General features: G+C 57.0%; 1 protein-coding gene across 2 annotated transcripts in view; it reads left to right on the top strand.

Moving 5' to 3' along the window:
- Positions 1 to 26182, top strand: part of ACOX3 (acyl-CoA oxidase 3, pristanoyl) — a 39226-nt gene extending 13044 nt beyond the window's left edge. For both annotated transcript variants that reach the window (XM_045997087.1, XM_045997088.1), the window contains exons 7-18: positions 876 to 964; positions 3731 to 3827; positions 5417 to 5599; positions 7436 to 7558; positions 9072 to 9192; positions 11414 to 11536; positions 11704 to 11817; positions 15434 to 15549; positions 19096 to 19270; positions 21014 to 21081; positions 23059 to 23145; positions 25606 to 26182. In XM_045997087.1, the coding sequence (XP_045853043.1) occupies positions 876 to 964; positions 3731 to 3827; positions 5417 to 5599; positions 7436 to 7558; positions 9072 to 9192; positions 11414 to 11536; positions 11704 to 11817; positions 15434 to 15549; positions 19096 to 19270; positions 21014 to 21081; positions 23059 to 23145; positions 25606 to 25725 (1416 nt within the window). In that variant the 3' untranslated portion in view covers positions 25726 to 26182. The remainder of the gene's footprint in view (positions 1 to 875; positions 965 to 3730; positions 3828 to 5416; positions 5600 to 7435; positions 7559 to 9071; positions 9193 to 11413; positions 11537 to 11703; positions 11818 to 15433; positions 15550 to 19095; positions 19271 to 21013; positions 21082 to 23058; positions 23146 to 25605) is intronic.
- The last annotated feature ends 741 nt before the right edge of the window (positions 26183 to 26923 follow it).

The raw sequence follows: 26923 nt of genomic DNA, 5'->3' as shown, positions 1-26923 counted from the left end.
TCCCCCAGAATAAACGAAAGCAAGCCATTCTGCAAATAGCTAAACTCGGAAGAATGCAAACTCACGGTTTCATTGAAGCAGGGTTTCTTGCGCTGTGCTGTGGACCTCTGGGCTATGTGAGCCTCTCGCGGGGCCAAGCTGTGTAAGGTGGGTGTGCTCTACCCACTGTGTGCCCAGGATGCCCTCCCGGACAGACAGCCAGAGGGTCTAAGATAGGACACCCGGCCCCGGCAGCGAGGGGTGGTACGGTCTCCCACCTGGTTGGGAGTCACTAGCATACTGGTGGTCTCGGGTGCAGCCCCATGTCCCTGGCTTAGGGCCTCCGCGGTGTGGAACCACCTGCTAGCCACACCTGCAGTGTCTAGGAAGGTTGATAGATCCATGGAACCCGGCTTTGGGGGCAGAGATCTACAGGACCGATCTCAGGCTGGGTCTCCTCTGGCTCCGGTGCTGGCCGCCCAGCACTGCTGCGGTGATACAAGACCACAGAGCCAGAGGCTGGACATCTGACTTCAGTGCGGGCAGCTCCCCACTCCCAGGCTCCAGGGGACAGTCCACTCTTGCTTCGTCCTGCTGCTGGTGGCTGCCGAGTCACTGGGCCTGTGGCTGCATCCTCTGTCTCTTCTAGGACACATGTCATTGGATTTGGGGCCTGCCTGGGTCATCTGGGAGGACCTTATCTCCAGATCCTTCGCTTAATTACAGTCGCGAAGCCCCTAGCCCCAAATAAGGTCACGTTTTTGAAGGACACAGTTTCCGCCCACTGATACAGCAAGGGAGCCTGGGGCTCAGTCACTGGGGGTTTTTAACACATTCATTTTCATTTCTGTGAGGTCTTAATGGTTGCCCTTGCTTGTTTTCTGTGTGTTGTGCAGATTCGGGACCCCAAGACTCTTCTTCCCATGCCAGGGGTGATGGTTGGTGACATGGGGAAGAAGCTGGGGCTGAACGGTGTGGACAATGGGTGAGTGTGCACCCTGACCTCTGTGGTCACCGTGTTCCCTGTGGGGTTGCTGCTCAGGGCTTCTCGCTGAGGACATCGATCCCCGCTGATGTCGGCCTTGGAGCCAGGTCCCTCAGTGCTGTTCCCTGCTCTCCTAGACCCTTGTGGGGCAGGGGACACACAGCGGGACACACACTCCACCTGCCCCTTGAGAGCTGTGCCACACACATGCCACGTCACACATCCCGTGTCACACAGACCTGTGTTACACACAACCTGTCACACACCCCATGTCTCACACCCACATCCTGACACACGCACCCGTGTCACACACCCTACATCCCACATACCCCATGTCACACACACTTACGTGACACACACCCCGTGTCACACGTACCCTCTGTCTCATATGCGTTATTTCACACATGCCATGTCACACAAAGACATCATGTCACACATCCATGTCACACCATGTCACACACGTCTTGTCATACACACCCTGTGTCGTGCCCACGCCCCCTGGCCTGGCCGCCACCTGTTTCTGGAACAGCTTTTGTGGTCTGCACCTCAAAAAAGGTGCATGCAGTTTTGCTTTTAGTTAGACTCGAGTGAGTCTTTTCACGAGTATCAACATGCTCGGCCTTGTTCTGCCTCCTTGTAGCAGGAACAGATGAACATTTTCCATTCCTTAGAAAGGGTGCTTAGAGTTTCCAGAGTCAGGCCTGCAGAAGCATTCCTCAGCCTCCAAGCGATAAGTTGGAACAGTCCGGGGTGCCAGTACCCAGTCTCTTCTTGAACAGGGGACATCTGTGAGCGCTGCCTGGGGGACCCCACTGTGGCCAGGCCAAGCACCCCAAGGAGGCCCAAGCGCGGTGGCCGCTCCTCAGCAGGGCCTCGATGCTCTCTGTGGGCCTGTGGAAGAGCCAGTCCATAGCCGACCTTTATTTCATACCTGGGCAGGCGGCCTGCAGGGGTCGGCCTCTTGCCTGGATGCTGGTGGGACTTGGCGGCCGGCCGAGCTTTCCTCCCCTGCAGATCCTCTCCAGGCTTCCCAGGGAGTTTGGGAGATGCTGCACCAGCCTGCCCTGTGCCCCGTCCTGTGTCTGTGCAGGCGGCCTGCGGGGGTCGGCCTCTTGCCTGGATGCTGGTGGGACTTGGCGGCCGGCCGAGCTTTCCTCCCCTGCAGATCCTCTCCAGGCTTCCCAGGGAGTTTGGGAGATGCTGCACCAGCCTGTCCTGTGCCCCGTCCTGTGTCTGTGCTCCTCCCTGGGGGTCCTGGACAGGTGCACCGCATCCCTCCTCCAAGGCTGGCCTGGCCCCAGGATGTGGTGGGGAGATCAGTGCTACCCAGGGGACAGTGTCTCGCTTGCTGTCCATGTACTGCATGGCCCTCAGTAGGTATCTTCCAGGAGTCACACCCAACAGCCATTATTAAAGGGTCCGTAAGACCCACAGAAACTGCCAAGGAGGAGATGGCCTGGTGAGAGTGTGGACAGTGGGCCGTGGCCTTCCTGTAGTGGCACCAGGATCCACCTGTACCTGCTGCAGGTGGGGTGAGAGGACAATCATGATGGGCCTCTGGAGGAGGCGGTTGTGCCCTGAGGGCTGCCAGCGCAGGGATCAGGGGAGAGCTGGGCTTGTTGGAGGGTCACGGGAGGTGCCGTGTGGCTGGAGGCTGGGGGTGGGGGGTAGCTGGCAGGGGCGAAGGGACTTGTGCAGTTGTTGCCTTCTGATCAGCGGTCTGGAAGGGCCTGTGCTGCTGTGCGCATGATGGGCTGAACAGGCGGGTCTACAGAGAGCCCGGGGGTGACTGTCGCTGTGAACCTGACCAGAGGCTGTGGAGGCTGAGTGAACACAGACGGCGGGAAGGGGGAGGTCAGGACCCTGCTTGGGCAGAGCTCACACCCGGCTTTGATGGGTGCTCGGCCCTGTCTTGGGAGTAAACACCGTTTGAGCAGGAGCTGGCATGAGCCAAGAGGGGCTGCTCCCCTCTCGGGCTTGGTGACACCGTGCTCTCAGCCGTGGCCTCCCATGGGCCAGAAGCGCATTCGGATGACACTCGAAGTGATCTTGGCCATCAGACAAGTCGCGGTGGGAACTGTCAGTATTTCTAAGGTGGTTTCGAGCTGTGGCTCAGTTTATGTGGCATCTGTTTGTCTGTGTGGTAGTCTTGTCCTGCAGATGATCGTGAAATGGCGTTTTCCTAACCCAACACCCCTAACAAACACCTTCGATTACTAACACACAAGGGGTCTACGATGGTGTGTGAGTGAGCCTCTCATCTTAGTTTTTCAAAAGAAACGAGTTTGTGTGCCTTCGAACCCCGATATGATAACACGGTTCTTTTGTTGGACATGGGAGTTTTCAGACCTTAGTTTACTAGTTTTTCACATCGTCTTGTGGATCCTGGTATGAGACTGAAGAGTGCGAGCCAGATTCTGATCTTTAAATAAATCCTTTCCCCTCTTTTCTGTTGACTCCCCAGCTTCGTCCTAGCAGCATGAGGCCCTGGCCCCGTGGTTACCGGTACACGGTCATTCGCTTTCACACAGAACCTTGCCACGAACACATCACATTGTTTTCCCAAACCTACTTTTTAGATAGAAAAACATTTTGAAGTTTCCTGTCTCTGGTGTTTCCTCCCTTTTTTTCTGGGGTGGGGGGGGGTGAATTGTGGCCTTTTAAACTTTCCTTTGCTTTTATTTGACTGGGTTTCTGGAGGAAAAGGAAAGGAGCCCCAAGGCCAGAGCCCCGTTTAACCGGAGGTCCTGCTGTCTCTCCACACAGATTTGCCATGTTCCACAAGGTTCGAATTCCTCGCCAAGACCTCCTGAACCGGACTGGAGACGTCACCCCCGAGGGTACCTACGTCACCCCCTTTAAGGTACAGGGATCCACACAGGACTCTGCCTGGGCTTGCACAGAGACCTGCCACCCATGCTGGGTTGGGCGGGGGGAACCCCTGTTGGTTCAGGCTCCAGAGCCACCAACAAGGAGGGTGGCACTTGGGTCGAATGCACCCCCAAGGGCCCTGGGCATGACAGATAGTGGCCAACAACTGCCCACGGATGCCTACTCCTCTGCCCAACCCCCATTCTCCAGGGTTGGTTAGGGAGGATGTCTCCTGCTGGTGCTGTTTCCCCGCAGGGCTTAAGGGCATAGGTCGCATGGTGGACCATTCCAAATGGGGGTGACCGTGTTCTCGAGTCTGGGGCTCACCACATCCCTAAATTCTTTGAGGGGTAGACCTGCGATGGCCACAGCCCACATTGGAGCAGCCGGTCACCTCCCAGTTCTGAGCTCACAGCTGGGGTGGCCACAGCACGTGAGCCTCAGAGGCCTGGGTCTGACGACGTGAACCACTCGACCAGAGCCAGACCCGCAGGGTGGGAAGCAAGCATGATGGGGACACTAGGGGTGAGGAGAGAAGTTGACAATATAGAACCAAGTCTCTTCCCAATGGGATGTAGCATCGGCTGTTCATTAGAAGCTGGTAGGAAAACGAGGGCGCAGAAGGCACACGCGGGAGGGGATGAGCGTAGCCAGGGTTGCGCTGGAGGCTGGAGAGCCTGAGTGAGGAGTTCCCCGCGGCACAGGAGAGGCTGAGGTGAAGTGAGAGGAGGGGAAGGCAGCAGCAGAGATGGGGAGCGTCTCACGAAGGGAGGAAAGACCCGATGGGGGGCCGTGGAGCATGCTTCAAAGAAATGGAAACATTTCACAGAGAAACTTCTGAGACCTTCCAGAGAGGGGGTGTGGCTCAGACTCCCCCGGGGCAGGGGGCTCCCTGAGCCTTCCGATTTCCCCAGCGATGCTGCCGCAAACCATTGTGCCCTTGTGGGGATGTCCCAACTCTTCTCTGCATTTGCCAGCATTTGCAAGGGCACGTAACTTGGGAAGAAAACCCCAAATAATAAAAGAAATGAAGGCAGGAGAGGCAGCAAGAGGTGAGGGAGGTCGGGTGGCTGGGTGAGTTCAGGCTGGTGGCACCCAGGCCACCGCTGCCGCCTGGGGCCCTGAGGCCGGCGGCCAGAGTCACCCGGGTGTATGTGAGGCCGCCGTCCATCGTAAAAGAACACAGCCCTTGACCATCACTGCCCTCAGCAAGGTTGTCCTCTCTGGGAGGGAGGCATTCCAGGGGGATGGGGGTCACAGAAATAGGACGTTGGCACCAGCGGCAGCCACTCGGACTGGGGCCCAGAGTGGACTTGTGCGGCCTGGTCCCCTCCATCCGGAGCCCATGCCTCTGTAGGAGAACCTGCCCCCTGGGTGCTCCTGCTATCGCCGTCCATGACCCAGGCCCCGTGGCATGGCAGCCCTGGCCTAGAGTTCTGGATTGAGGGTGCACCAGGGCTGGTCCAGGCAGGTGAGATCTGTGGCCACTGCGGGAGTTACCTGGCTTCGTGGCCCCATGAGTCTGTCCTCGAGGCCGCCGGGCCACCCGGCAGGCCCTCACCACGTGCCTTCCTCCCGCAGGACGACAAACAGCGCTTCGGGGCATCCCTGGGCACCTTGTCCTTTGGCCGGGTTGCCATTGTGGGCATGTCCATCGTGAACTTAAAGCTGGCTGTCTCCATCGCGCTCCGTTTCTCAGCTACCCGCTGTCAGTTTGGGCCCACGGATGGGGAAGAAGTCCCGGTGCTCGAGTATCAGATGCAGGTACGGGTTTGGCACGTCTGGGGCTGCACTCCCAGGTCACTCACGACATCCCTGGGACGGGACCCTGGTGGGAATATTCGGCCACAGCAGCTGGGCCTCCAGGCTATTTGTAGTGATGTCACTCAGGGGAGCAGGAGGGCCCTTGTCCTGCCAGTCGTCAGGGTACAGGCCCCCTGGGATGGCCAAGGGGGGACCTGGGTGGGAACACCAAAAAGTGGCTTGGCTCCTGGCAGAGGGAGATAAATTGTATCCCAGGGGTGCTCGGGGTACTGGTGGGTTACCAGCGTTTCACCCCACACCTGGCCCTCACGCCGCCTGAGCTCTGAGACGCCCTGACACTTTCTTCCACACATGCTGGGCCTTCTCACTCCTTTACATGTTTGGCCTTCAAATTTCTTCACACATCTGGGCCTTCATAGTAACTCCTATTCTTGGTCTTCATGACGTCCTCACATGCCTTCCTCACAGACCCGGTCTTCACCCCTTCCTTGCACACCCAGGCTCTAGGATTTCCTCACACACCCGGTCTTCACCCACCCGGTCTTCACCCCTTCCTTGCACACCTGAGCTCCGGGATTTCCTCACACACCTGACCTTCACCCCTTCCTCGCAAACCCGGGCTCCGGGATTTCCTCATACACCCAGGCTTCACCCCTTCCTCACACACCTGGGCTCTGGGGTTTCCTCACAGATCCAACCTTCACCCCTTCCTCGTACACCTGGGCTCCGGGATGCCCAGCCTTCACCCCTCCTCACATGCTTGGCTTTCCCCCAGTGGGCTAGGGTTGCCATTGCACTGAGGGGGTCTCTGTTTGAGTTCAGCAGCAAGTCTGACCCGGTCTTGGGCCAAGTTCTGTGTAAGCACAGGTATGTTCGAGTGAGAGCTGGAGGAAATTGTAATAGAGTCCCAGCCTCTTCTAACATTTCTTACCGTGGCTGCGAGCCTGTTTGAATAATAAATGAAAGAGGAGAAGTAGAATATCGGGGTCATGACTGGGCACATGTCATCCCCTCCAGCATGGGTCCCATGGCCTCTGTGAGCTCAGTGCCCCTGACTACCTGGATGTCGAGGGTGGTCAGCGGTCGGGGAGCCGGCTCGAGCCACAGGCTTGGGCTCCTGACCGTGCTCCCCACTACTGTCTGTGTGCCCTCGGGCAGGGTACTTAGCCTCTCTGTGTCCTGGTACTGGCTCTCTTATTAATAAATTAGAGCTGCTCACACCTCCTTCTGGGCTGCTTATGAGGATTAAATATGTTAGTTCGTGGGAAGCAGCTGGTGGGGTGTCTGGGTCTCGGCACTCAGTAAGGAATAGACGGTTGCCATGTTGATGGTGATGGTGACAGCTTTCCAGGTCCTTTCCTGCTTTTTTCTCTATCCTCCTTCCATGCATGCAGCGGTGTACAGGCAACAGACCCCCTCCCTGCCTTGGGAGGACTTCTAGCTCCCTGTAAGCCTCAGTTTCCCCATCTGGCTGGAGAGGGATCGCTTGATCCCTGGTAGGTCCACAAAGCACGAACTATCAGCACAGGGGGCTGGTTTCCTTAGCTGCGGGCGGGCTGAGAGCCCCCGCTCCAGTCACCGTGTGCTGAGACCGGGAGCACGGCACCCAGGGGTCCCACTTGTGGGCAAGACTGTGGGTCAGCTGGGTTGGAAGCACATCAGCCAGTGGGGGGCCTTCCCGGTAAGTGTGGCTGCAGCTGCAGGGTCCTGTTCCCGCCCTGTTGCCCCTGGTCTCTCCTCTGGGCCTCATCGCCATTGGCCATCAGGAGGGGTGCGGGAAGGGGGCTCCCTGCGAGGACGTGTGACATGTTAACACGAGTGGCTTGTTGATTGTAGCAATGGCGCTTGCTTCCCTATCTGGCCGCCATCTACGCCTTGGACCACTTCTCAAAATCGCTCTTCTTGGACCTGGCAGAGCTGCAGCAAGGCCTCGCGGGGACCGACCACGGCGCCAGGCAGGTGAGCTCCGTGCTCTTTTCTCTGTGGGCTTTACTGTTCCTAACTCCCCAAGGCCGAACAGCACAGCCCTCAGCCTGTCTTTCAAAACAACATCTGTCCTTCCATGGCGACCCTTTGGGGTGCTGAGATGCCCCCCGAGTTGTGGCCGCCTGCCTGGGCCTCCCGGAATCCTCGCTGTGATCTGGACAGTTGGGGCGCCATCTGTGTTCCAGGGTCGCAAGGATGTGCCGACATGACTCCACTCTGGGCCCGTGGGTCCTTCTCCTTTGGGGAACGCGATGACTTTGCCAAATTCTCATTACTGGCCCCTCAGTGGGTTTTATGGTTCTGATCCTTCTGTAAAGAACCCTGTCAAGCCCTGAATCCAGCTGACAGGATTCAAACTGACCATCAAGGATTTGTGCCGCAAGTGAGCGTCCACGGGGCTCAGCTTCGACGTAGTCATCCTTGGTAGATCTCTGTGTAAACAGTTTGCATCCGCCTTTCCGTGGCCCCTCAGTTGCCTCCTGGGCGTGAGCCAAATGGGAATCATGAGGAACGCGTTTGAAAACAGACTTGAAATACTGCAGATCGGTGTTACGTACAACACCCTAAAAAGCCTGGATTGGATTAGCACATTTTGGAATATTCAGCACAAACACACAGGAAGTCAGGGGGCACCAGGGGGTATGGAGACAGCCAGTAGGCTGCGCTGCTCGACAACGCACGGGTCCTGGGGAAATCAGGGATTCAAAATGTTTTTCCCCAGCATGAGTCACCGAGACCTTTGCCAGCTGACACTGGTCTTGTTCTCCTGTTAGTAATGTTATAAAGCGTAAGCATGCTTTGTTCTCTCTGAAACTCTGCGGTTTCACGGAGGCACACCGGGACCTAAAAGTGGCCCTTATTTCAAGTTGAAAACACTGGTAGAAGGGATCGTCTTCTTTAGCAGGTGTGTGCTTGTCTCGTTCTCTAAATTCTTTCTGTTAAACGTTCAGTGGAAGCAGAAGGATATCTGTAAGACACATAAGGCCCAGAGATGCTGGCCAGGGACAGCCTTACAGAGTCGACTGCAAATCGCTGTCCCCTGCACGGTCTCCTGCGAGCCGGCCCCCGCCCGCCCCCATCCTCCGATGGGGGGCCCTATCTCCACCTCCTGTTTGGTTTCTTGCTTTTCTTTCTGCCATCAGATTCTGCCTGGTTTCAGGTTCAGAAGCGTCCCCTACACCGAGTTGAAATGTTTATGTTTCATGCTCTATGCCTGCGATCATCCTCATGCCTCTGGAGTTTATTTGCCTCACAGAGCTCTGGTCCATCTGTTTCCACGGCTGTGAAACCATCTGTACCCCAGTGTGTCCACTCGGAGATGAAACACCCCCCCTTTTGAAGCTAAAATTGGGTTTCTTTCTTTCTTCTGCAGCTGTCGGGTGTCTTAGATTGGACTACAAGCCTTTGACGCTAGGGCTGAAGTGACCTCTGACCTCCGGTGTCAGAGCCTCTTTTCACCTGTTCTTGTTGGATTTCCTCTCCCAAGGCAGAGCTCGGACGTGAGATCCACGCCTTGGCGTCGGCGGGCAAGCCGCTGGCCTCATGGACTGCCCAGCGGGGAATTCAGGAATGCCGGGAGGCGTGTGGAGGACATGGCTATCTGGCTGGTAGGTTTTGAAGTGTGTGATGGTTTTCTGTCCACAACCCTGCTTTTGGCTACCGCCTGCCAGCCAAAGTCGGCAATCGCCAGTTTTTGCGAATAAAGTTTTATCAGAATGTAACCACACCTATTTGTTCATGAATTTTCTGTGGCCATGTTCGCATGACACTCAGGGTCGAGTCGTCTTTGTCAAGCCTAAAATGTTCACTGGCCGGCCTTTCCCAAAGCAGCTTTGCCACCCCCCTGCCCTAGACAAAGGTCTCCACTCACTGCTGCCTCCTGTTCTTGGCCTCCTTCTGGGGGTAAGGGGCGGTGGGGAGGCTGTGTGACAGAGCCTGCCAGCCCCCCAGTGGAACGTAGATAATCTGAATCTGTTCGTTTTTGTTGTCACTCTTTGCTTAATGACTTGGCGGTAATCCGGCACCAAGCTTTGTCCCGCCGAAAAATTCTTCAGCTTAGAAAAAGACAGTTGGTTTTCTTTGGCAGTGGCCCTTGTTTGGGCAACTGGTGTGTGGTTAAGAGAGTGAGCAGCCGAGGGCCTGTGACCAAGTCCTTCTCTGCCACCCGCTGGCTGCACAGCCCAGCCAGCTAGCCAACCTCACTGGGCCTCAGTTTCCTTGCCTGTAGCCTGGGGACGATTGTGGTGCATGACAATGAAGGTTCCCGCCATGGTCACATGAGTGAGCGTGCGTTAAGTGCTCCGTGTGGTGGTGGATGTGTGGCACGTGGCCAGTGGCTTCTATGGGCAGTTATCGTTGAAGCTTTTAGTATTATTGTAATTGCCGCTGTTATTTGCAAACGTCCTGTGTGCGAGTGTTCAATAATTGGTAACATCTAATTAGTCCAAGCAGACCAACACTTGCGTTCCAAACAAGGATATTGGCGGAAACCTTGTTTTCAGTTAATGGCCCCACAAGCATTTTAGACTCTTGCCAACTTTGATCATCTCAGCGATGGTCTGTGGACAATTAACGTGTTTTCAGCGAGGACCTGCCCCAGGTGCTTGTCATGTCAGGGCCAGGAGTGGTCCCTTGGCTCCCGCCATGTGGTGCCTCCCCAATACCCACGGACCGGCAGATGACCATGCCTGCGTCAGAGTCACTTACATGTCTCGTTCTCTGTGCAACGTTCCGTACTTTCTATTCGTTGTCACAGCTCAGAGAGAGGCAATAAATAGTTCTCTTTGTTGGGCTTTGAATAGAATAACGAATGGAGTTGGGCAGCCCCACAGATGACATAAACAACCGAGTCAGGTGTCGTGAGTACAAACGCTGGGCTGAAACCAGCAAGGTTGGGCTCAGTGGGGTAGATGCGATGGGCTGGTCTGGGTTTAATATCAGTTATGACCTGTTCCTTAGTGGTCATGCCTGGTTGTTTCAGTAGACTAGTCTGTGGCAGGGGGCAGTGGGTCGGGGGAAAATGATCAGCATGTCCCAGGTGACCACAAGCCCCAGTGCTGCTGCAAAATGTCTCACACCCTCTCTGGCTGTGCTCTCAGCAGTGTGAGCATGGGACTCCCACTCCTCTAACTCCTGGCTCATCCTGTCCCACCCAGCCTCCCATGTGGAGAACATTCTCCATCAGAGGAGGGAGACCCAGATAAGAGGGTCTAGAAGGCGTACCTTATAAAAAATGTGAAGGAATCAGGGCCCTTCGCTGGCAGGAGAGACAACAGAAGAACTGAGAGTTCTCTTGAGATATTTGAAAAAATTTTTAAGATTGTTTTGAGAGAGAGCACGCAAAAGCAGGAGGGGCAGAGGGAGAAGGAGAGATAATCCCAAGCAGACGCAGTTCTGAGCGTGGAGCCGGAGGTGGGGCTTGATCTCACAGCCTGAGATCGTGTCCTGAGCCAAAATCCAGGGTCCAACACTCGACCAATGGCACCACACAGGCGCCCGAGATATTTGAAATCTCTTGTGTGAAAAGATGAACTCGCCACAGGGTAGGCAGGTGCCCTGCAGCAGACCCCCATGCCTGGGATCTGGCGTTTGACCGCATGAAGTTCGGTGTCCACAGGGGAGAGGGACATGCGGGTGAAAAGGGGCGTTTCTCAGTGTTCCTGCTTGCCGGCGCTATGGGGTCAGTGGCTGGGAGGACCAGCTGGGGGAGGCGTGGGTGGGGCTGGGCAGCCTGGGAGTGCTGTGTCTCGGTGCTGGGGCTCCCAGGGAGTGGCGTGGGTCCTGCCCCTACATGCGCTGGAATTGACGAGGTGCACGGCTTCCTTGTAGTGAACCGGCTGGGTGACCTCCGGAATGACAACGACCCTAACTGCACGTACGAAGGGGACAACAACGTCCTGCTGCAGCAGACCAGCAGCTACCTGCTCAGCCTGCTGGCTCGCCACGTCCAAGGTGAGGCCCCCGCTCTCATGGGAGAGCAGTTGGCCCTCACACTCTGGCCCCATGAGGCGGTCCCTGTGTCTGCAGGAGGACGTGCGTTCTGAAGCACAACTGACCGGTGTTGGGGGCACCCAGCGTGGTGGGGTGAGTGGTCACTCCAAGGCCTGATGTGCTCGCAGGTGGTGCTCGCATCGAGAGCCCTCTGAGGACAGTGGACTTTCTGGAAGCCTACCCTGACATCCTTGGCCGTAGGTTCACATGCCCGAGCGTTGACAGCTGCTTGGACTCTGCAGGTGAGCATACCGTCTCCCTGTTTGCCTCCCGCCGCGATCCCCCTGCCTGCTGTGCAGCAAGGTGGACTGTGGTGGGTCCTGTCCCTGCCTCACTGGGCTGCTGGTCTCTGGCCTTCTGGCCACCCCTAAAACTGAGCTGTCTTCACAAGAACCCAGGGCCCTCCCACTCAGGGCCTTTGCACATGCCAGCCTCGCTGGCCTCACTTCTGTGGCCCCTGGCCCACGGTACATTCACCCTTCTCAGCCTGAGCAGGCTCAGCACAGTCAGCATGGCAGTCAGCACGGGGCTCTGTGCTCATCGTGCTTGGCCATGATCGTTGAGCGTCCCTGTAATCTAGGGCATGGGAACCCTTGACTCAGAGCAAGAGAGCCGCTCACTTAATTGGGTCTGTGTGTTCATTGTTTTGATTCACTCTTGAATGTTATTTTGGAGAAAAGGCCACTCTGGCTGCTCTGGGAACAGAGGGACACAGGAGAAGAGAGTGCCCCGGATGGGGCGGCAGCAGTGGAGGGGGGGCTAGTGCTGCCAGGACCTGAGTGGGGCAGCTTGGGGGGATGGGGCTCGCTCAGGCGCCGGTCCCATCCTGGGGTCCCCTCCCTCTGCTCCTGCCCCAAGCCTGCACCCCTGCCTCCCCCAAGCACCTGCAGCCATAGCTGGAACATCACTCATCTCACTGCCATCTGACCCGTGAGCCCCGAGGGCATGTGCTTCACGTGGGTTTCCAAACACCCTGGAGACTGCCCCTGCAGGCACATGTCCCAGTGGGCCGGGCAGGAGCCGCCCTTGTATGGAGCCCCCCAGGGACCTGACAGTGTGGGCCCTGCTGGGAGAGCGAGGGGGTGCCCCTTCCCCACCCCAGCCTGCTGGCTGCACCCAGGAAGAGCCGCATCCACTCCGTCAGGCTCTCGTGGGGACACAGGAGCTCACATCATGGGGTGCTTCGTGCTGTGCTGAGCTCTGCATCCATGCTCAGGAACCACTGGCCGCTGTGGTACACGCAACAACCTGTGCCCTCTTCTCCATCATGGAAGGCACCACAAGGATGTCCCTTGTTCCTCCGAGCGCCTTTGGCATAGGAGGTGGGCAGCTGGTCTGGATCAGGAGACCACAGAGCCAGCGTCCCCTGGGGTCTGAGGGCCGAGAGCCCGTGGCCTCCCAGTGTCACCTGCCGTGGGTGCCAAGGGCACCCGCCTGACTCTCCGCCCAGCTGCATACCCCGCTCCCATCTTCCTGAGAGGAGACCGGGCCAGGTGGCGCCAGTGGTCAGAGCAAGACTAGAACTCAGGCTGGGCTGATGTCCCAGCTGCTTCCTCCGTCATCATCCTCTTCATCCGGGAAGCTTCTGCCCACGAGTGCTTTCTTTCTCAGTGGTCACCACAGTCTGTCACAGTTTTCCCAATGACAGCCCCCCGACAGGTCCTCACCAGCCTTTGTCAAGTGCCCGTGGGACGCGGGACCCACCTGAAGGTCTATTTCAGATGGTTTCAGAGCACCCCAGCCAACCATTGCTGCAGAAAACACTAGCAAATGAGTTCATGCTTCTCATAACATCAACCTAACCAGCATTTTTTTCCCCGCTAAAACCATTACCCACTGTAAACCAAAGAACAAACAAGCTGTCTGGCAGCTCCTGGCCGCACGGGGCGCTCTGTTCTGGCGCCTCCCTCGCGGACACTATGCACACGGACCCCATCTGTGCGGCGGCTGCAGGACACGGACCAGGACACGTCATCTGTTTTTCCTGTGAGTGCCCTGGTTTTTGCAAGATCCAACAAAGTGAAAACATCTTCTGGAGGGAAAAAAAATGGAATAAGAACTCAAGCAGTGCAAGTGACACTGAATGCCGACGTCACTGTCCACGCGGATTAGGGAGCTGGTGGCATGGGGCTGGCCCCTCGTCTCTGGGGCCTGTGGTCCTCCCAGCCCATGTGTCAACCCTGGCCTCCACCCGTGCAATCTGCCATAAGGACGTTGTGAAATCTTCATGAGCCACGCACTCTGTGGGACCAGAGACGGCAGCTCTCAGTACTGCGCATAGCCTGTCGGGAAGGTCCAGGGATTTTCATTCAGGGGACAAGTCGTTTATCTGGGGAGGGAGCACGGGGCATGGTCCCTGTCCTCAGCTGTCTCTGGGTTTCCGCCAATTCTCACGCTGACGTGCGTGCCGAGGATGGGCCTCACAGATGTTCCTGTGTGTTTGAGATCTGCACTGTCACTTGGCAACATGAGGCCATTTGTTTTCCTCAAGTTGGCAGATTTGCAGAAACAGTCAACGACTGTGGTTCACCATGTGTGGTGCTGACAGCCGTGTGCGTGTACAGGGTAGTGGGCTCGAGTTGCATCCTGTTCCCTGGGGAACCTAGGCCCTGGAGTCGGCGTGACCTAGGGCTAGATAGTGAACCTTTTTTTTTAAATTTTTTTTTTATTTGACAGAAATCACAACTAGGCAGAGAGGCAGGCAGAGAGGCAGGCAGAGAGAGAGGAGGAAGCAGGCTCCCTGCAGAGCAGAGAGCCCGATGTGGGGCTCGATCCCAGGACCCTGGGATCATGACCTGAGCCGAAGGCAGAGGCCCTAACCCACTGAACCACCCAGGCGCCCTAGATAGTGAACCTTTCTGAGCCTCAGTTTCCCCTGTAGTACATGGAGGTGGGGATATGGTCAGCCTCATGCAGAGCCTAGTAGGGCCTGGGCTGTGGCTCACTCTTGCCAGGGGCTGGCTGCCAGGTGCCAGAGGCTGGCCGCCAGGTGTTGGGGGGCCACCACTCTGAGCACCCCCACAGGCACGACACACGCAGGGAGAGCTTAGCTGTTTCCCTGGCAGCCAGCTCTGTGGCGGGTCTTGCACCTTTGGAGGAGGTCGTGTGGGGACATCCAGCCACACAGGAGTGTGAGGGTGTGGGAACACAGACAGACAGCAGGCAACACTCAGACCTGGGCCGTGCCAGCCAGGGAGCTGGGGCCAGTCGTCCCCGCCTTGCTTTTTGGGCACACCAAGGTTGGAGAGCTCTGCTTTAGAGGGGGAGATCGGTCAGGAAATGGGCTCCGGGTGGAGGCAGCCTGGGAGAGGAGAGGGGCAGGGCGGAAGGCCAGGGAGGTGGTCGGAGGGGGCTGGCCAGCCTTGAGGGGCTCCCTGAAGCACCTGGGTGTCAGGGTGAAGAGGTGGGAGGACGCTGTGAGTTCAGGTGTCATTCGTGGAGCCTAGTGCCCTGTGGACACGGATGGGGCCCAGAAACCCCAAGACTGGGAGGTGGGGCAGGAGCAGCAGGTCTAGGGACCACTGGAATGCTATGGCAGTGACCCCTGGGGCATGTGGGAATCCGTAGTGACACTGAGGGGATGCACCGTGTCCCTGCAGATGGAACACTTGAGCACCAGCCAGAACTAGCAACCCTCCCAAACAAGGCACTCTCCCCAAAGCTGGCTCTGCAGCCCCCTGGCCTCTGGATGCTGCAATAGTGCAGAATGTGGGTTGCCCTCCGGGTGCCTCCATGTCTGTGTCTCACAGGCTCTTCCCCAAGATGGCCCTGTGCTCGTGAGCTGCCCGTCCTAGGGGAGTGCTCACAGGCCGCGGGTGCTTCATTGTTACTTTCATTTTTCTGTTTCTTGTTTTGAAGTCCCCCTGGCGGCGTACGAGTGGTTGGTTTGTTACCTCCTCCGTGAGAGTCATCAGAAATTAACTCAGGAGAAAAGATCAGGAAGCAAGGACTTTGAAGCAAGAAACAACAGTCAGGTATGTCTGTTTTAAAAATTGCTTTTTTAATTCGCTTGGAATTCCTGTGCTGTCACGGCCTCGGTGAGTCACCTGTCGCGGTGGTGGCAGCCAAGCCCTCTGGCCCCTGTGACCTCAGGAGCGTGGCCACCCTCTGCCTTGGTGAGCTGCAGGGACCTTAATGGATGGTGGGTGTTGTGTTTAGAGTGGTGGCATCTGGACGCCGCCAGAGCCATCTCTGTGGGACCGGGGACACTGGGCCATGGGACCCCAGCTCTGGTCCCTCCCAGCCGACCAGCAGGTGCTTGGTGACTCACACTTGGTTCTCTCAGGACATTACTGCCCTTCTCAGGGAGCCTGGGTGGGAATGGCCCCAGGATGGCTTTGGTTCTCAGGCTTGGACGGGGCTGAACACACCATGGAAACACAGCCCACTCTAAGATGCCTCCTGGCATCTGGATCTGGGCTCTTGTGACCCATACGTCCTGTCTATCTGGAGTGATGGCTGTTGCTTGGGAAGGCACAGGTAAAGGAAACATAAGTTTCTAGAACTGGTGTTGTTCCTTCTCCTTGGCCTGTTTTTGTGAAGCTCGTCTCGTGCCCTCTGAGAACTCAGCATCCACGTCTGCCCGTCTTCCTTGAATGAACTCCAGCCCTCCTGTTATGCTGTGATGGGCAGCCTTAGCACTGGGGTAGATGTGGCCATGAGTGAAGCCAGTGGCGTCTCCTGGGACCTGCTGGACACACCTGCCTCAGGTGTGGAGGTGAGGGGACAGGATGGCATCTTGACTGGAAAGGCCTGGATGGAGAACTCAAACCCAGGCCTTACAGGAATTCAGCAGGAGGCCCTGGTCAGTAAACTTGATTTCAGTGCTACGGTGACCAAAATAGGGGGTATGGTAATGATCTTCCAGAATGGCTGGGGCTGCTGTAGCCTTAGTCCCTTGGACACTGATGGGAGTGGATTAGCTTGTCTCATGTCACCCTCTTCCCTGCCTGTCAGAGAGTGGAAACGGAGGGCCTCCCTGGAGTCACAAGCCAAGGCCCCAAAGAGATGGAGGGCACAAGAGGCTCCCATTCCCACTGCGTCCAAATCCTGGAGAGCTGCCTGGAGGTGGCTGTGGGTTTTGGTGCCGTCCTTCTGCACCCCTGCCAACTGGCCCGTGCCCAGAGCCCTGATGACAGACCTCAGGCAGGGGCTCAGCTGTTTTAGAAATAATTCCCCTTTAGACCTCTGTTAAAGCCCTCTGTGGCAGCATTCAGTATGCCACACGACAGAAAAGGACAGGAGAGGTCAGCTGAGCTGGGATCTGGATCTTGGAGCCCACTAAGAGCCAGCCCTGGGTCAGCTCTCATGGCCTGGGCTGGATGCTCACGTGCGCTCTGGGAGAACAAAACCTCTTCCCATACGGTGCCCTGAGCAGCAACCCCAGGCACGAGAGGAAATACTCAGAGAATGCGTGAGTAGCCTCGGTGTGGGACATGCTTCTTGAGATGGGAAATCAGAAGCCGTAAAAGAAAGTGGTCAGATGTGACTGTGTAAACACTCGTCATTTCTGTAAACAAAGTCAGGCGACGGGCTGCAGACTGGGGAAGCATGTGAAGCAGGATGAGCAGGGCGTCCCGGCGGAGAAGGGTCCCTGGCCAGGGAACCAGCCACCGGCACAGCGGTCGCTGAGCACATCCCAGGGACATATGGGGGAAGGATGGTGTCTGGCGGGTCGTGGGGGCGTGAGCTGCTGTGTCCTCTGGAGCAGTCAGTGGCTGCTTGTGTGGAAATATGGAGCGAGCTGACTCTCACTTGGCGGGGGCGGGGCATTTATCCCCCATCTTCCCCGCCCCCCGGAACAGCTGCCCCTTGCTCTGTGCCTCCTGCAAGCAGGCCACACTCGGTAAGTTCTTTAAAAAGGAGAGAGATGTGTTTATTGCCTCTTTTGGCCGAGTAGTACCCTCCCATGTTCAGAGAAAGAATGTGTAATAAGGTGGACGGTGGGGCCCCAAACCCCCAGAGCCCTGTACTCCCTGTCTAGAGCTGTCAACCTCGGAAGTCAGATGTGCCGTGTTCTCCTCCCCTCAACGCACCTGGGTCTCCTGACGTGGATCATTTCCTGCTGTCTTCTCTGATGGATCGGGCAATCGGGGCCAAGAGAGATGCCCAGGGTCACCCAGCTCAGCTGTGCTGGGGTCGGCCTGGAACCCACTGCCATCCCCGGGGCCTGGTCCTCTTCCCTGAACTGAGGTCTGAACATGGACACTGAGGAGTTCGTTTTCTGCCTGGAGTGTCGATGATTTGCTGACGTGCAGATATCCTCAGGAATTTGAGCACAGCAGGACCCAATAGCTGCATCTGATGGTTTAGGGCTTCGTGGGGGTGGGGGCTCATGGGAGGGGAAGGGGCTGGGAGTAGGGGCTGGCCCTCGGGGCTCTCCGCATGTGACTGCCCTGCCCTCGAGCACTCACACTCCACAAGCAGCAGTCCCAGGTTCGCTGCAGCTGCGGGCAACTGACCCCAGGCCACGTTAGATCCCCCAAGGGGACAGGTTAACAGCTTGGCACTGGAGGGTCAGCGGACTCCGCAGGAGCCTAAGGACAGGTCTGTGGCCTCACCGCCCGTCCCCGCCTGGCGGAGCCTCAGCTCCGTCCAGAGGCTCCCTCAGACCCATCCATGGGTCCTGTATGCTATCCGCTGCTCGGTGGCACCCCACCTCTGCCCACAAAGACGTCCACTGCACCCCTGAGTTCTGACAACCAGAGACACCAGCAAGGGGCAGGTGTAGACACAGCTCCCGGACACGCCACAGGACGGCCATGCGTGTTCATCAGCACAGGTCAGGCCCCACGTGCGCTCTTCTCATTAGAACAAATCCGGTAAAATGACACGGTAGAGACGGGAGAAGAAAACCTAATGAAGCTGCTGATACTCAGCGGGATCTGGGGGAGCAGGTGAGAAAGGAAACACTGGGACCAGAGGACCTGCCGTGGCCTCCTGCTCCCACAAACAGCAGGCATCAGAACTCCTGGAAATGCAGGCTGGCTGGGAACGGTACGCGTCGGTGCCGCAGGGAGCCACCCTGGCTTCGGGCGGATACATGAGTGGGACAGAAGACGGGTTTCCTCCATGGCCGGGGGAGGAGTGCAGCCATGCCTGGAGTGGCTGGGGGCTCGCGGAGCGCCCTCACCGTGTGTGCAGTGCAGGAGAGGACTGTCGTGTGCCCTCACACCTCCTACGTCAGGGTCTGGCATGGTTGCCCTGGGTGTGTTGGGTGGGGCCAAGCTGAGAGCAGTCATCAGGCTTGCCCAGGTCATGGAGCACACGGACGCCGGCCTTGGCCTTCTGTCAGTGCTGGCCTTCTCCTGATGTTTGCACACAGGCGATTCTCATGCCCTGCCCACTTCGTGCATGGCTTCCCTTGGTGTCATTGTACTGCCCGGGGCCGTGCACTGGAGCGCCCACCTCAGTCTGTGTTCCTGATGGTTTCTGCCCCTGCCCCCTGCCCCAGGCTGGAACTGCGGCCCTGGCTGTTGGCTCACAGGGGCTGGTGACTCCATGTTGTGTTCTGTTCTAAGGTGTACTACTGCCGTCCCCTGGCCCTCGCATTCCTGGAGCTCACTGTAGTGCGGCGGTTCCACGAGTACACACACCAGCCCCACGTGCCGCCTGGGCTGCGGGCCGTGCTGGGTCGCCTCAGTGCCCTCTACGCCCTGTGGTCCCTGAGCCAGCACACAGCCCTGCTCTACCAAGGTGAGGCCCCTGCAGTGGGCACCTGCCTCCCCAGCCAGTCCCACCTGATCCCGCCCTGGATCCCAGCTGCATCTTCTTCAGGAGGCCTGGCTTTCCTTCTGAGTCCTTACCTCCACTGCTTTCCCTGAGCATTCCTCACGGGCTGGAGGAGCCTGGGGGTGGATGAGGGAAAGTGGTGGGAAAGTGGTGTCAGGAGGGAAAGTGGTGTCAGGACACGACAATATTTGCCCTTCGTCCAGTGTCCCCTTGAAGTCTATTTCCTGTTCAGAATATTTCCAGAAGGCCACGTTAGCCAGTCAGGGAGCTGGTCTATGGCAAGGTGAAGCCCATGCCTCCCAGCCCATGGGGCCCAGATAGATATGACCCAAGCTGCTGGGAGGCACCCTCAGGAATGTCCAGCCTGAAGACAGAAGGGCTTCCTGAAGGAGGTGGCTTGGGGGCTGATTCCCAGCAGATTGGTAAAAAATGTGGTAAGCTTGAATCTGTTTCCATTATTGTCCTTCTAAGGAGCATCTTTAGACTGTTTTCCCTCATCTCCCCAAAACACATTAATGATATAGACGGGCTGTGTATCTGTTCACATCCTGTGTGTGTATCTCAGCTTTCTGAAAAGTGAGACCATTTGTCCTACTCCCCTTGCCAAGAACCAGTTTCCCTGCTTAGGGATAGTGTTGCCCTGTGGAGGTGGTGAGAGCAAATGGCTAGATTTACAAGGGGAGAGCAGGCTTCGAACCTAGGGAGTGGTGGTGTGCAAGACAAGGGACTGGGCACTAAAAAGTGACAATTCTGAGGGATGGACAGTTTCCTTCCCAAAAATCCAACAAAAGATCCTGTAGCAAATGTGCACTCAAATGCACAGGCCACAACCTTGGGCCCCACGAGATGTCACGGCAAGGCTACTGTGGTGTGTGATGGTGGTGATGATGGTGATGGTGATGGTGATGATGATGATGGTGATGATGATGGTGATGGTGGTGATGATGGTGATGGTGGTGGTGATGGTGGTGATGATGGTGATGGTGATGGTGATGGTGGTGATGATGGTGATGGTGGTGGTGGTGATGGTGATGGTGGTGGTGGTGATTGTGGAGGTAATGATGACGGTGATGATGATGGTGATGATGATGGTGGTGATGATGGTGATGGTGGAGGTAGGGGTGATGGTGATGATGATGGTGGTATTGATGATGGTGATGATGATGATGGTGATGGTGGTGATGATGGTGATTGTGGTGGTGGTGGTGATGGTGATGGTGATGGTGGTGACTGTGGAGGTAATGATGATGGTGATGATGGTGGCGGTGATGGTGATGGTGATGATGATGGTGGTGATGGTGGTGATGATGATGGTGGTGATGATGGTGATGGTGATGGTGATGATGATGATGGTGATGGTGATGATGAAGATGGTGATGATGAAGATGGTGATGATGATGGTGATGGTGGTGATGATGATGATGGTGATGATGATGGTGATGATGGTGATGGTGATGGTGATGGTGATGATGATGGTGATGGTGGTGGTGATGATGATGGTGATGATGGTGGTGGGGGTAGTGGTGGTTGAGGATGTCTCCTGGCCTGGCTGTGACCTCCTGGCACATGCACAGTGATGGGAAAGGGGCACGGGAATCTGGCCCTGGCCAGCATGTTCCTGCAGTGGGGAGAGCTCATACAAAGCACCTGGGGGCTGAGGTGGACATAGGGTACCAGACCCCATTGTAACCAGTGCTGTGCTTACAGGTGGCTACTTCTCTGGTGAGCGAGCTGGTAAAATGATCCAGAATGCCATCCTGGACCTGTGCTCAAAGGTGAGCAGCGATCACTCTTGTGTCATCACGATTCCCCCACATTATGTGTGACTGCTGCAGGGTGACCACACCTTTGCTTTGCACACGCGTGTGTCTATGCAATGCTGGGCAAGAACAGGAAGATGACAGGAAAATGCGTCGATGTCAAGGGTCTTAGGCGAAGAGTCACGTTTAGGAATCATCTTAGAGTCCACACTCTGTAATACACTTTTCACAGCCGCCTTGGTAATTCTCTCAAGCTTCCCAAGAGATTCAGCCTCCAGCTTAAACTCATCTCATGGTATTTTTCTTGTGTGTGGGATTCTTTCATCTTTGTCCCCAGAAAGGTCATGTGGGCCAAACCCTGACTCTGTGCCCTCATGATGCTCTGTCCAGGGAGCCTTTCTACAGGGGCAGACGTGGCCAGAGCTGTGCCATCTCATTGGTCACTGCAGCCCCCACAGCTGTTGGCCATGGACATGTGCCCGTGTGACCGAGGGTGTTTGTCTTTGATTTTCACCCACTTACACTTAAAAGGCCACCTGTGCTGATGCTGCCAGACTGGGTGACCATCCTTAGCAGAGTCATCTCTCCTCTAGATGGTGGGAAATCATTTTATCAGATGTCTCAAATGACCAGCGACCTGCCACTTCCTTTCTCCCTCTCAGAGCTCAGAGTCAATGTGGTTCCAGGCAGTCCCCTGATTGGTTCTAAATCTCTCCCCAGACTCAGCTCGCCAGTGGCCATCCCTCGGTCTCCTGACATTCTGGGTCGGCGTGCGTCCATGACCGTGCCACACCCATGTGTGGCCACATGTACTTCCTGTCTAGTCAAACCCATGACTGAAGGGTTTCCTAGGTGTTTTCCCTTTGCTCTCAAACAGCTGCATCCCTGGGGACCTGCGCCTGGTGGCTGGGGCCCGGCCGGGCAGGTGCTTGCACGCAGTCATGCAGCTGAAGCATCTTTTCCATCTGCCACCAGAGAGGCCCAGGTCCTTGCTGCCACTCCAGGGGGTCTGGCTCAGACAGGTGGAGGGGGCGGGGTGCCCGTCCCGCAGTTTACTCGTGCATCGTCTGTGGGTGCATTGGTGCGACCATGGCAGAGGTGGCCACTGAGCCGGACCATTTCCTGCCATCACATGGCAGGTGTGCTGGCCCCTGTCTGGACAAGGGCCTTGCTCTGCGGACAGTTACATCTGAGGTGGGCACGCTCGTTCATCAGGAGCCAAGGGGCAGAGGGCGTGTGGCTACAGAGCAAGGGGCCAGGTACGTTCACGAGCTGCACCCGAACCACAAGCTGTGCTCCGCCCTCTCTTGGGTGGACTGGCTTAGTCCTGGCTGGCCAGTTGCTTTCCCTCTGCATCACCAAAACTGTCCCACTCCAGGACTCTAGTTGGTGCACCCAGGGGCCGCGTCACAATTATTTTAAGAAAAAAATCCTTTTGCATTTCAAGAACGTTCTTGGGAGTCTTCTTACATAAATTCCACATGTCCTATTGAAGAACCGCTTGCACGAGGGGATGGGGGCGTCCTCAAGCCACCATGCACCCAACAGCCCTCATAGCACGGCTTTCCCAAGCGCCTGTAAACAGCAGCCCCGGCACCTTTTTTCTGGACGTGCTCTCCTCTGCTGGAATGGCAGCTGCCCGAATCAGGCGGATTCAGACACAAATCTGAGGACGCTTGCCCCGTTAGTGAGCTGCTGAGCCGCTTTTACGAGCAGCTCCCTCCTTCTTGAGAAACAGTTAACACACTGGAAGTTGTGAGTGATTAGCAACATGGAGAAAATATTCAGACACGCACTAAGGGAGTCTGTGATGCAGGCCAGCGGGAGGATAATGCACCAGTAACCGAGCCTCACATGTGCCTGCTGGGGTTACCGTTGCTAGCGGGTCATTGCTAGCGGGTCATAGCAACAAACGGCCAACGCTCTGTTTCTCAGCAGTCGCCATGGAGACTCCTGGGGGTTGCCAAGAGAATGAACTTTGTTTTCCCACAGCTGAAAGACGATGCGGTTGCCCTGGTGGACGTGATTGCCCCTCCCGACTTTGTCCTGGACTCACCGATTGGCAGAGCCGATGGCGAGGTGAGTCCCCCCAGGGCCGGGGGCTGCTGGCCGTTACTGCCGGGGTGGAGATGATGGCATGGGCCAGGGATGTTGATGCTCTCAGGCAGCAGCAGAGGGAGCGGCCAGGAGCGGGAGGTGGTTTGGGGAGGTTTAGCTGCACCCCAGCCTACCTTTCTCACAGATGTGGGCTGGCAACCCCGCGCTCGCAGACCCAGGGTGCTGGGGTCGGCATAGGCCCCTGCCGAGTGCTGGGCCCTCCAGCCGTCACCCTGCTCTCACACCCCCCAGGGGCCCTTCCCAGCGCTGGGTCTTCCTGACCTCTCACAGTGCTGGCTCCTGACCCTTTCCATCCACTGACCACTCACCCCTGGTACTTTTGCTTCCAGCCGCCCCCTCTTGGCTCCCCAATCTCCCTTGCCCCGCCATGCTCCATCCAGAATGACTGCTTCAAGTGGTCTTGTCAGACTGCCCCCTGCTGAGCCTCCCACCAACATCCCTCATCCCCACACCCCTAGCCTAGGCGGCCTGACCTCCAAGGTCATTTTATGCTATGCTCCTCCTGCCCGCTGGACTCCAGCCTCACTGTCCCCCTCTGTTCTTTGATGACAGCAGGCTTTCCTACCACAGGGCCTTTGCACCTGCTGTTTGCTCTGCCTGGAGCACTTCCGTTCATTGCATCTAAGCAGAAGGCTGCCTCTCAGCTCTTCTCTGAGGCGGGTGCCCCCACTTCGTCCTGCCATCTCACCCTACAGTGCTCTTTCCTGAGCCCGCCCCTGTCCCTACGTGCTGTGTCCTCAGCTCCTCCCAGCAGTGTACCCCCTACAGGCTGCTCAAGGCCATGTTCTTTGTGCGAAACACCTGCTTTCCACTCAGGCTCTGTTTCATTGGAGACTGAATGTGAGGGGGCAGGAGCCCTCCATGCGTGCTCAGGGGAACAGACTTCTCCCGGGCAGGGGGTAGGCACCCCGACCATGGCCAGGCTCAGGCCACACTTGGGCTTGGAATGGTGTACTGGGCCCTAGGGTTGGCAGGACAGAAGAAGTCCCCAGGCAGGCATGAGGACATCCTTGGAGGCCTGCTGTCCTCTGGCCCCTCCCACATGGTGTCTGTTACACACATGCTTTGCCACGGAGAAACCCAACACCCAAGGAAGCCAGGTGGCCTGCCCACAGCTGCCCAGCCAGGAAGCAGCAGAGCCGGGATGTGGGTAGAGACCTACCACCTGGAGAGAAGACAGGAGACTGGACCTCAGTCCCCAGTGTGGTCAGGGCCCCAGTGAGCACCCACAGGAGGACATACCAGTAAGGCTGCAGGAGGGGGGCTGGGCTGCCTTGGGGGCACTTACCAGGCTGCAGGTTGGCAGGCAATGAGGAGGACCTGGACACAGTGTCATGCGAGGCCCCGAGACCCCGGGAGTGTTAGCGGGAACAGAAGGAGCCAGAGCAGCTGACTCACTGGACCCCGTGCGTGCCCTATAGAGACAGCCCCACTCCAGGTAGGACAGTGGCTGGTTGGTGCGCAGGGGCCGTCCCTGTGCTGCGGGCTCCTTCCAGCTCTGGAGTCCACCGTGGACTCCTGAGGCCTCGCCTGGCAGGAAGGTATGTATGGCACACAGTTTGACCAGGCGCTGCTGGGTGAGAAGTGCAATTTAAGGGAACATGCGGCTGCCAGAGGCTAAGACGGCCATTCCCTGAAGCATCAGGCTCCAAATTGCAATACGTAACCTGTGTGGAGAAAGTGGGCCTGAGTGTGCCTTGGGGTCCGGGGGGGCGGGTGGGCCCAGGAGTGCACTCAGCAGGCGCAGGGACACTGGCTTCTTCGAAGTAAGGAGACCCCAGCTGGCTCAGTGGTCGAGTGTGTGACTCTTGATCTCAGGTTGTGAGTTCAAGCCCCATGGTGGGTGTGGAGCCCACTTAAAAAAGAAAAAAAGAATAAAGTGGAATTTGTCAAAGCCAGCCAGAGACACAGGAGGCCCCTTCCCTGGCTCCATGGACTGGAGACCTGCCAGCCTGTGTGCCACGTTTGGGGCGGATGGAGAACCCCAGCGATGCGTGTGGCCTTCTGCCCATATAGACGCTGCTCTTCTTTTCCCGTGGGCAGCCCAGTGGAAAGGGTTTGGTGTGAGCTGCTGGAGGAGGTGGTCCACCAGCCTAGCTGCTGAGGGAGAGGGCACGCTTCGGAGCAGACAGCCAGCGCTCACCTGCGGAGCCCGTGTGGGCCTCCCCCTACAAGAGTCCCCAGAGAAAAGGACGCATCCAAAGCTGTCGTCATAAACTGTTTTAAGGTATTACATGTTTCCAGTTGTTTCCCATGAGGAAAAAAGATGGATGTAAGTGAAATCATCTTAAAATTTTCTGAGAAGTGACAAGAGGATTTTCTGTGTTTTCAGCAAAAGCGTGTATGAGGGGCTCTGCAACTCCCTCCTTGGCTCTGTGAGGAACCTTGTTTATTACCCATGTATGTGCTTATTTCTTGCAGCTCTATAAAAACCTCTGGACTGCTGTCCTTCTGGAAAGCAAAGTGCTGGAGAGGCCATCGTGGTGGCCGGAGTTTTCCATCAGGAAGCCCCGCATGGGAAGTCTGAAATCAAAGATATAGTCGCATCACACACTCAGCTGAATCTAAGTGAGCTGATCCTGCCGGCGAAGGCGGTGACCTTAAATCCCAGTTCCAGATGATGCTGGAAACACTGCTGCTTTCTGAACGCACCCGTGCTCGTCCCACACCAGCCTCTCCCCCCACCGCCCGGGGACGGCTCCCCCACCACGGTGCCAGGAGGACGCCTCCACCAGATTTGCTGTGTGCAGAGAAAATCCGTGTGATCACCTCTCTTCCTCATGGTCTGTTTTTTCGGTCATGAGGACATCGCACATGCTGTGTTCACATGCCGGAGAGGAGGCCGCGTGCTCATAATCAGGGCATTTGCGGGCCGCGGGTCTTCCGCCTCCTGAGATTTCCTACAAAGCTCTGCTTCACTAAGTGCTTAACGACGCTAGTCTGATTCTTTGTTAACTGGTCTGACTTTATCATGTCATTAAATCCTATTTTTAGCTTACCTGAATGATGTACGTTGAGATTTCTAAGGAGAAGAAAATCCATTTTGTGGGGAAATCCAGGTTTCCAAAGGAAACGTTTCCAAAGAAAATAAATGCGTCACACGGGTCTGGTCGGTTTAAGGCCCTGAGTTGCTGGCTGCACGCATGTTCCTTCGTTCTGGTTCAAGGCTCTGGTCCGGCTGTTCAGCCCTCGGCAGGATGCCTGGTGCTATTTGGCGGCTCCCCGCCCTGTGGACCAGCGCACCTGCCTTCCCGTGGAGGCCAGGTCGGAGGGGGATGAACCCCCACGCAGTAGCTCCTGGGTCCCAGCTAAGCACGCCTGGCTCGCGGGTTCCTCTCTGTCGTCAGCCGCTGCTCTGAAACCTCAGAGCAGAGCAGGCAGACTTGGCCTGGGCGCCCAAGGAGCGCAGGCCATGCCAGGGAACCGGGAACGGCTTCTTATCTTGGAATAGCTCCAAGTGTCTCTGAGCACGGGAGGGGCGGGGGCAGGACCTGTTTTTATTAAAGACTGACTTTCCAGCTTTGGGAACTACCCGAGGGGCTCCTTGACTTCTCCAGCCTCAGTTATCACACCTAGAAAAGGGGAACCCGACCCCACCTCAGCCCTGCAGGGCAGCCAGGCACACACGAGTGGGTGAGAGGGGCTGCTTTTATTGAGCGCTACTGGATCCAGGGACTTCGTCATCACCATCTCCTGGACCCTCAGACACTGGGTGGGAGGAGTCTGACAAGCACGCCCA

The sequence above is a fragment of the Meles meles genome, chromosome 2 (assembly GCF_922984935.1).
Source record: "Meles meles chromosome 2, mMelMel3.1 paternal haplotype, whole genome shotgun sequence".
In the NCBI taxonomy this organism is placed as follows: domain Eukaryota; kingdom Metazoa; phylum Chordata; class Mammalia; order Carnivora; family Mustelidae; genus Meles; species Meles meles.
Note: the sequence above shows the minus strand (reverse complement) of the source record. Positions and strands in the feature narration are given on the sequence as shown.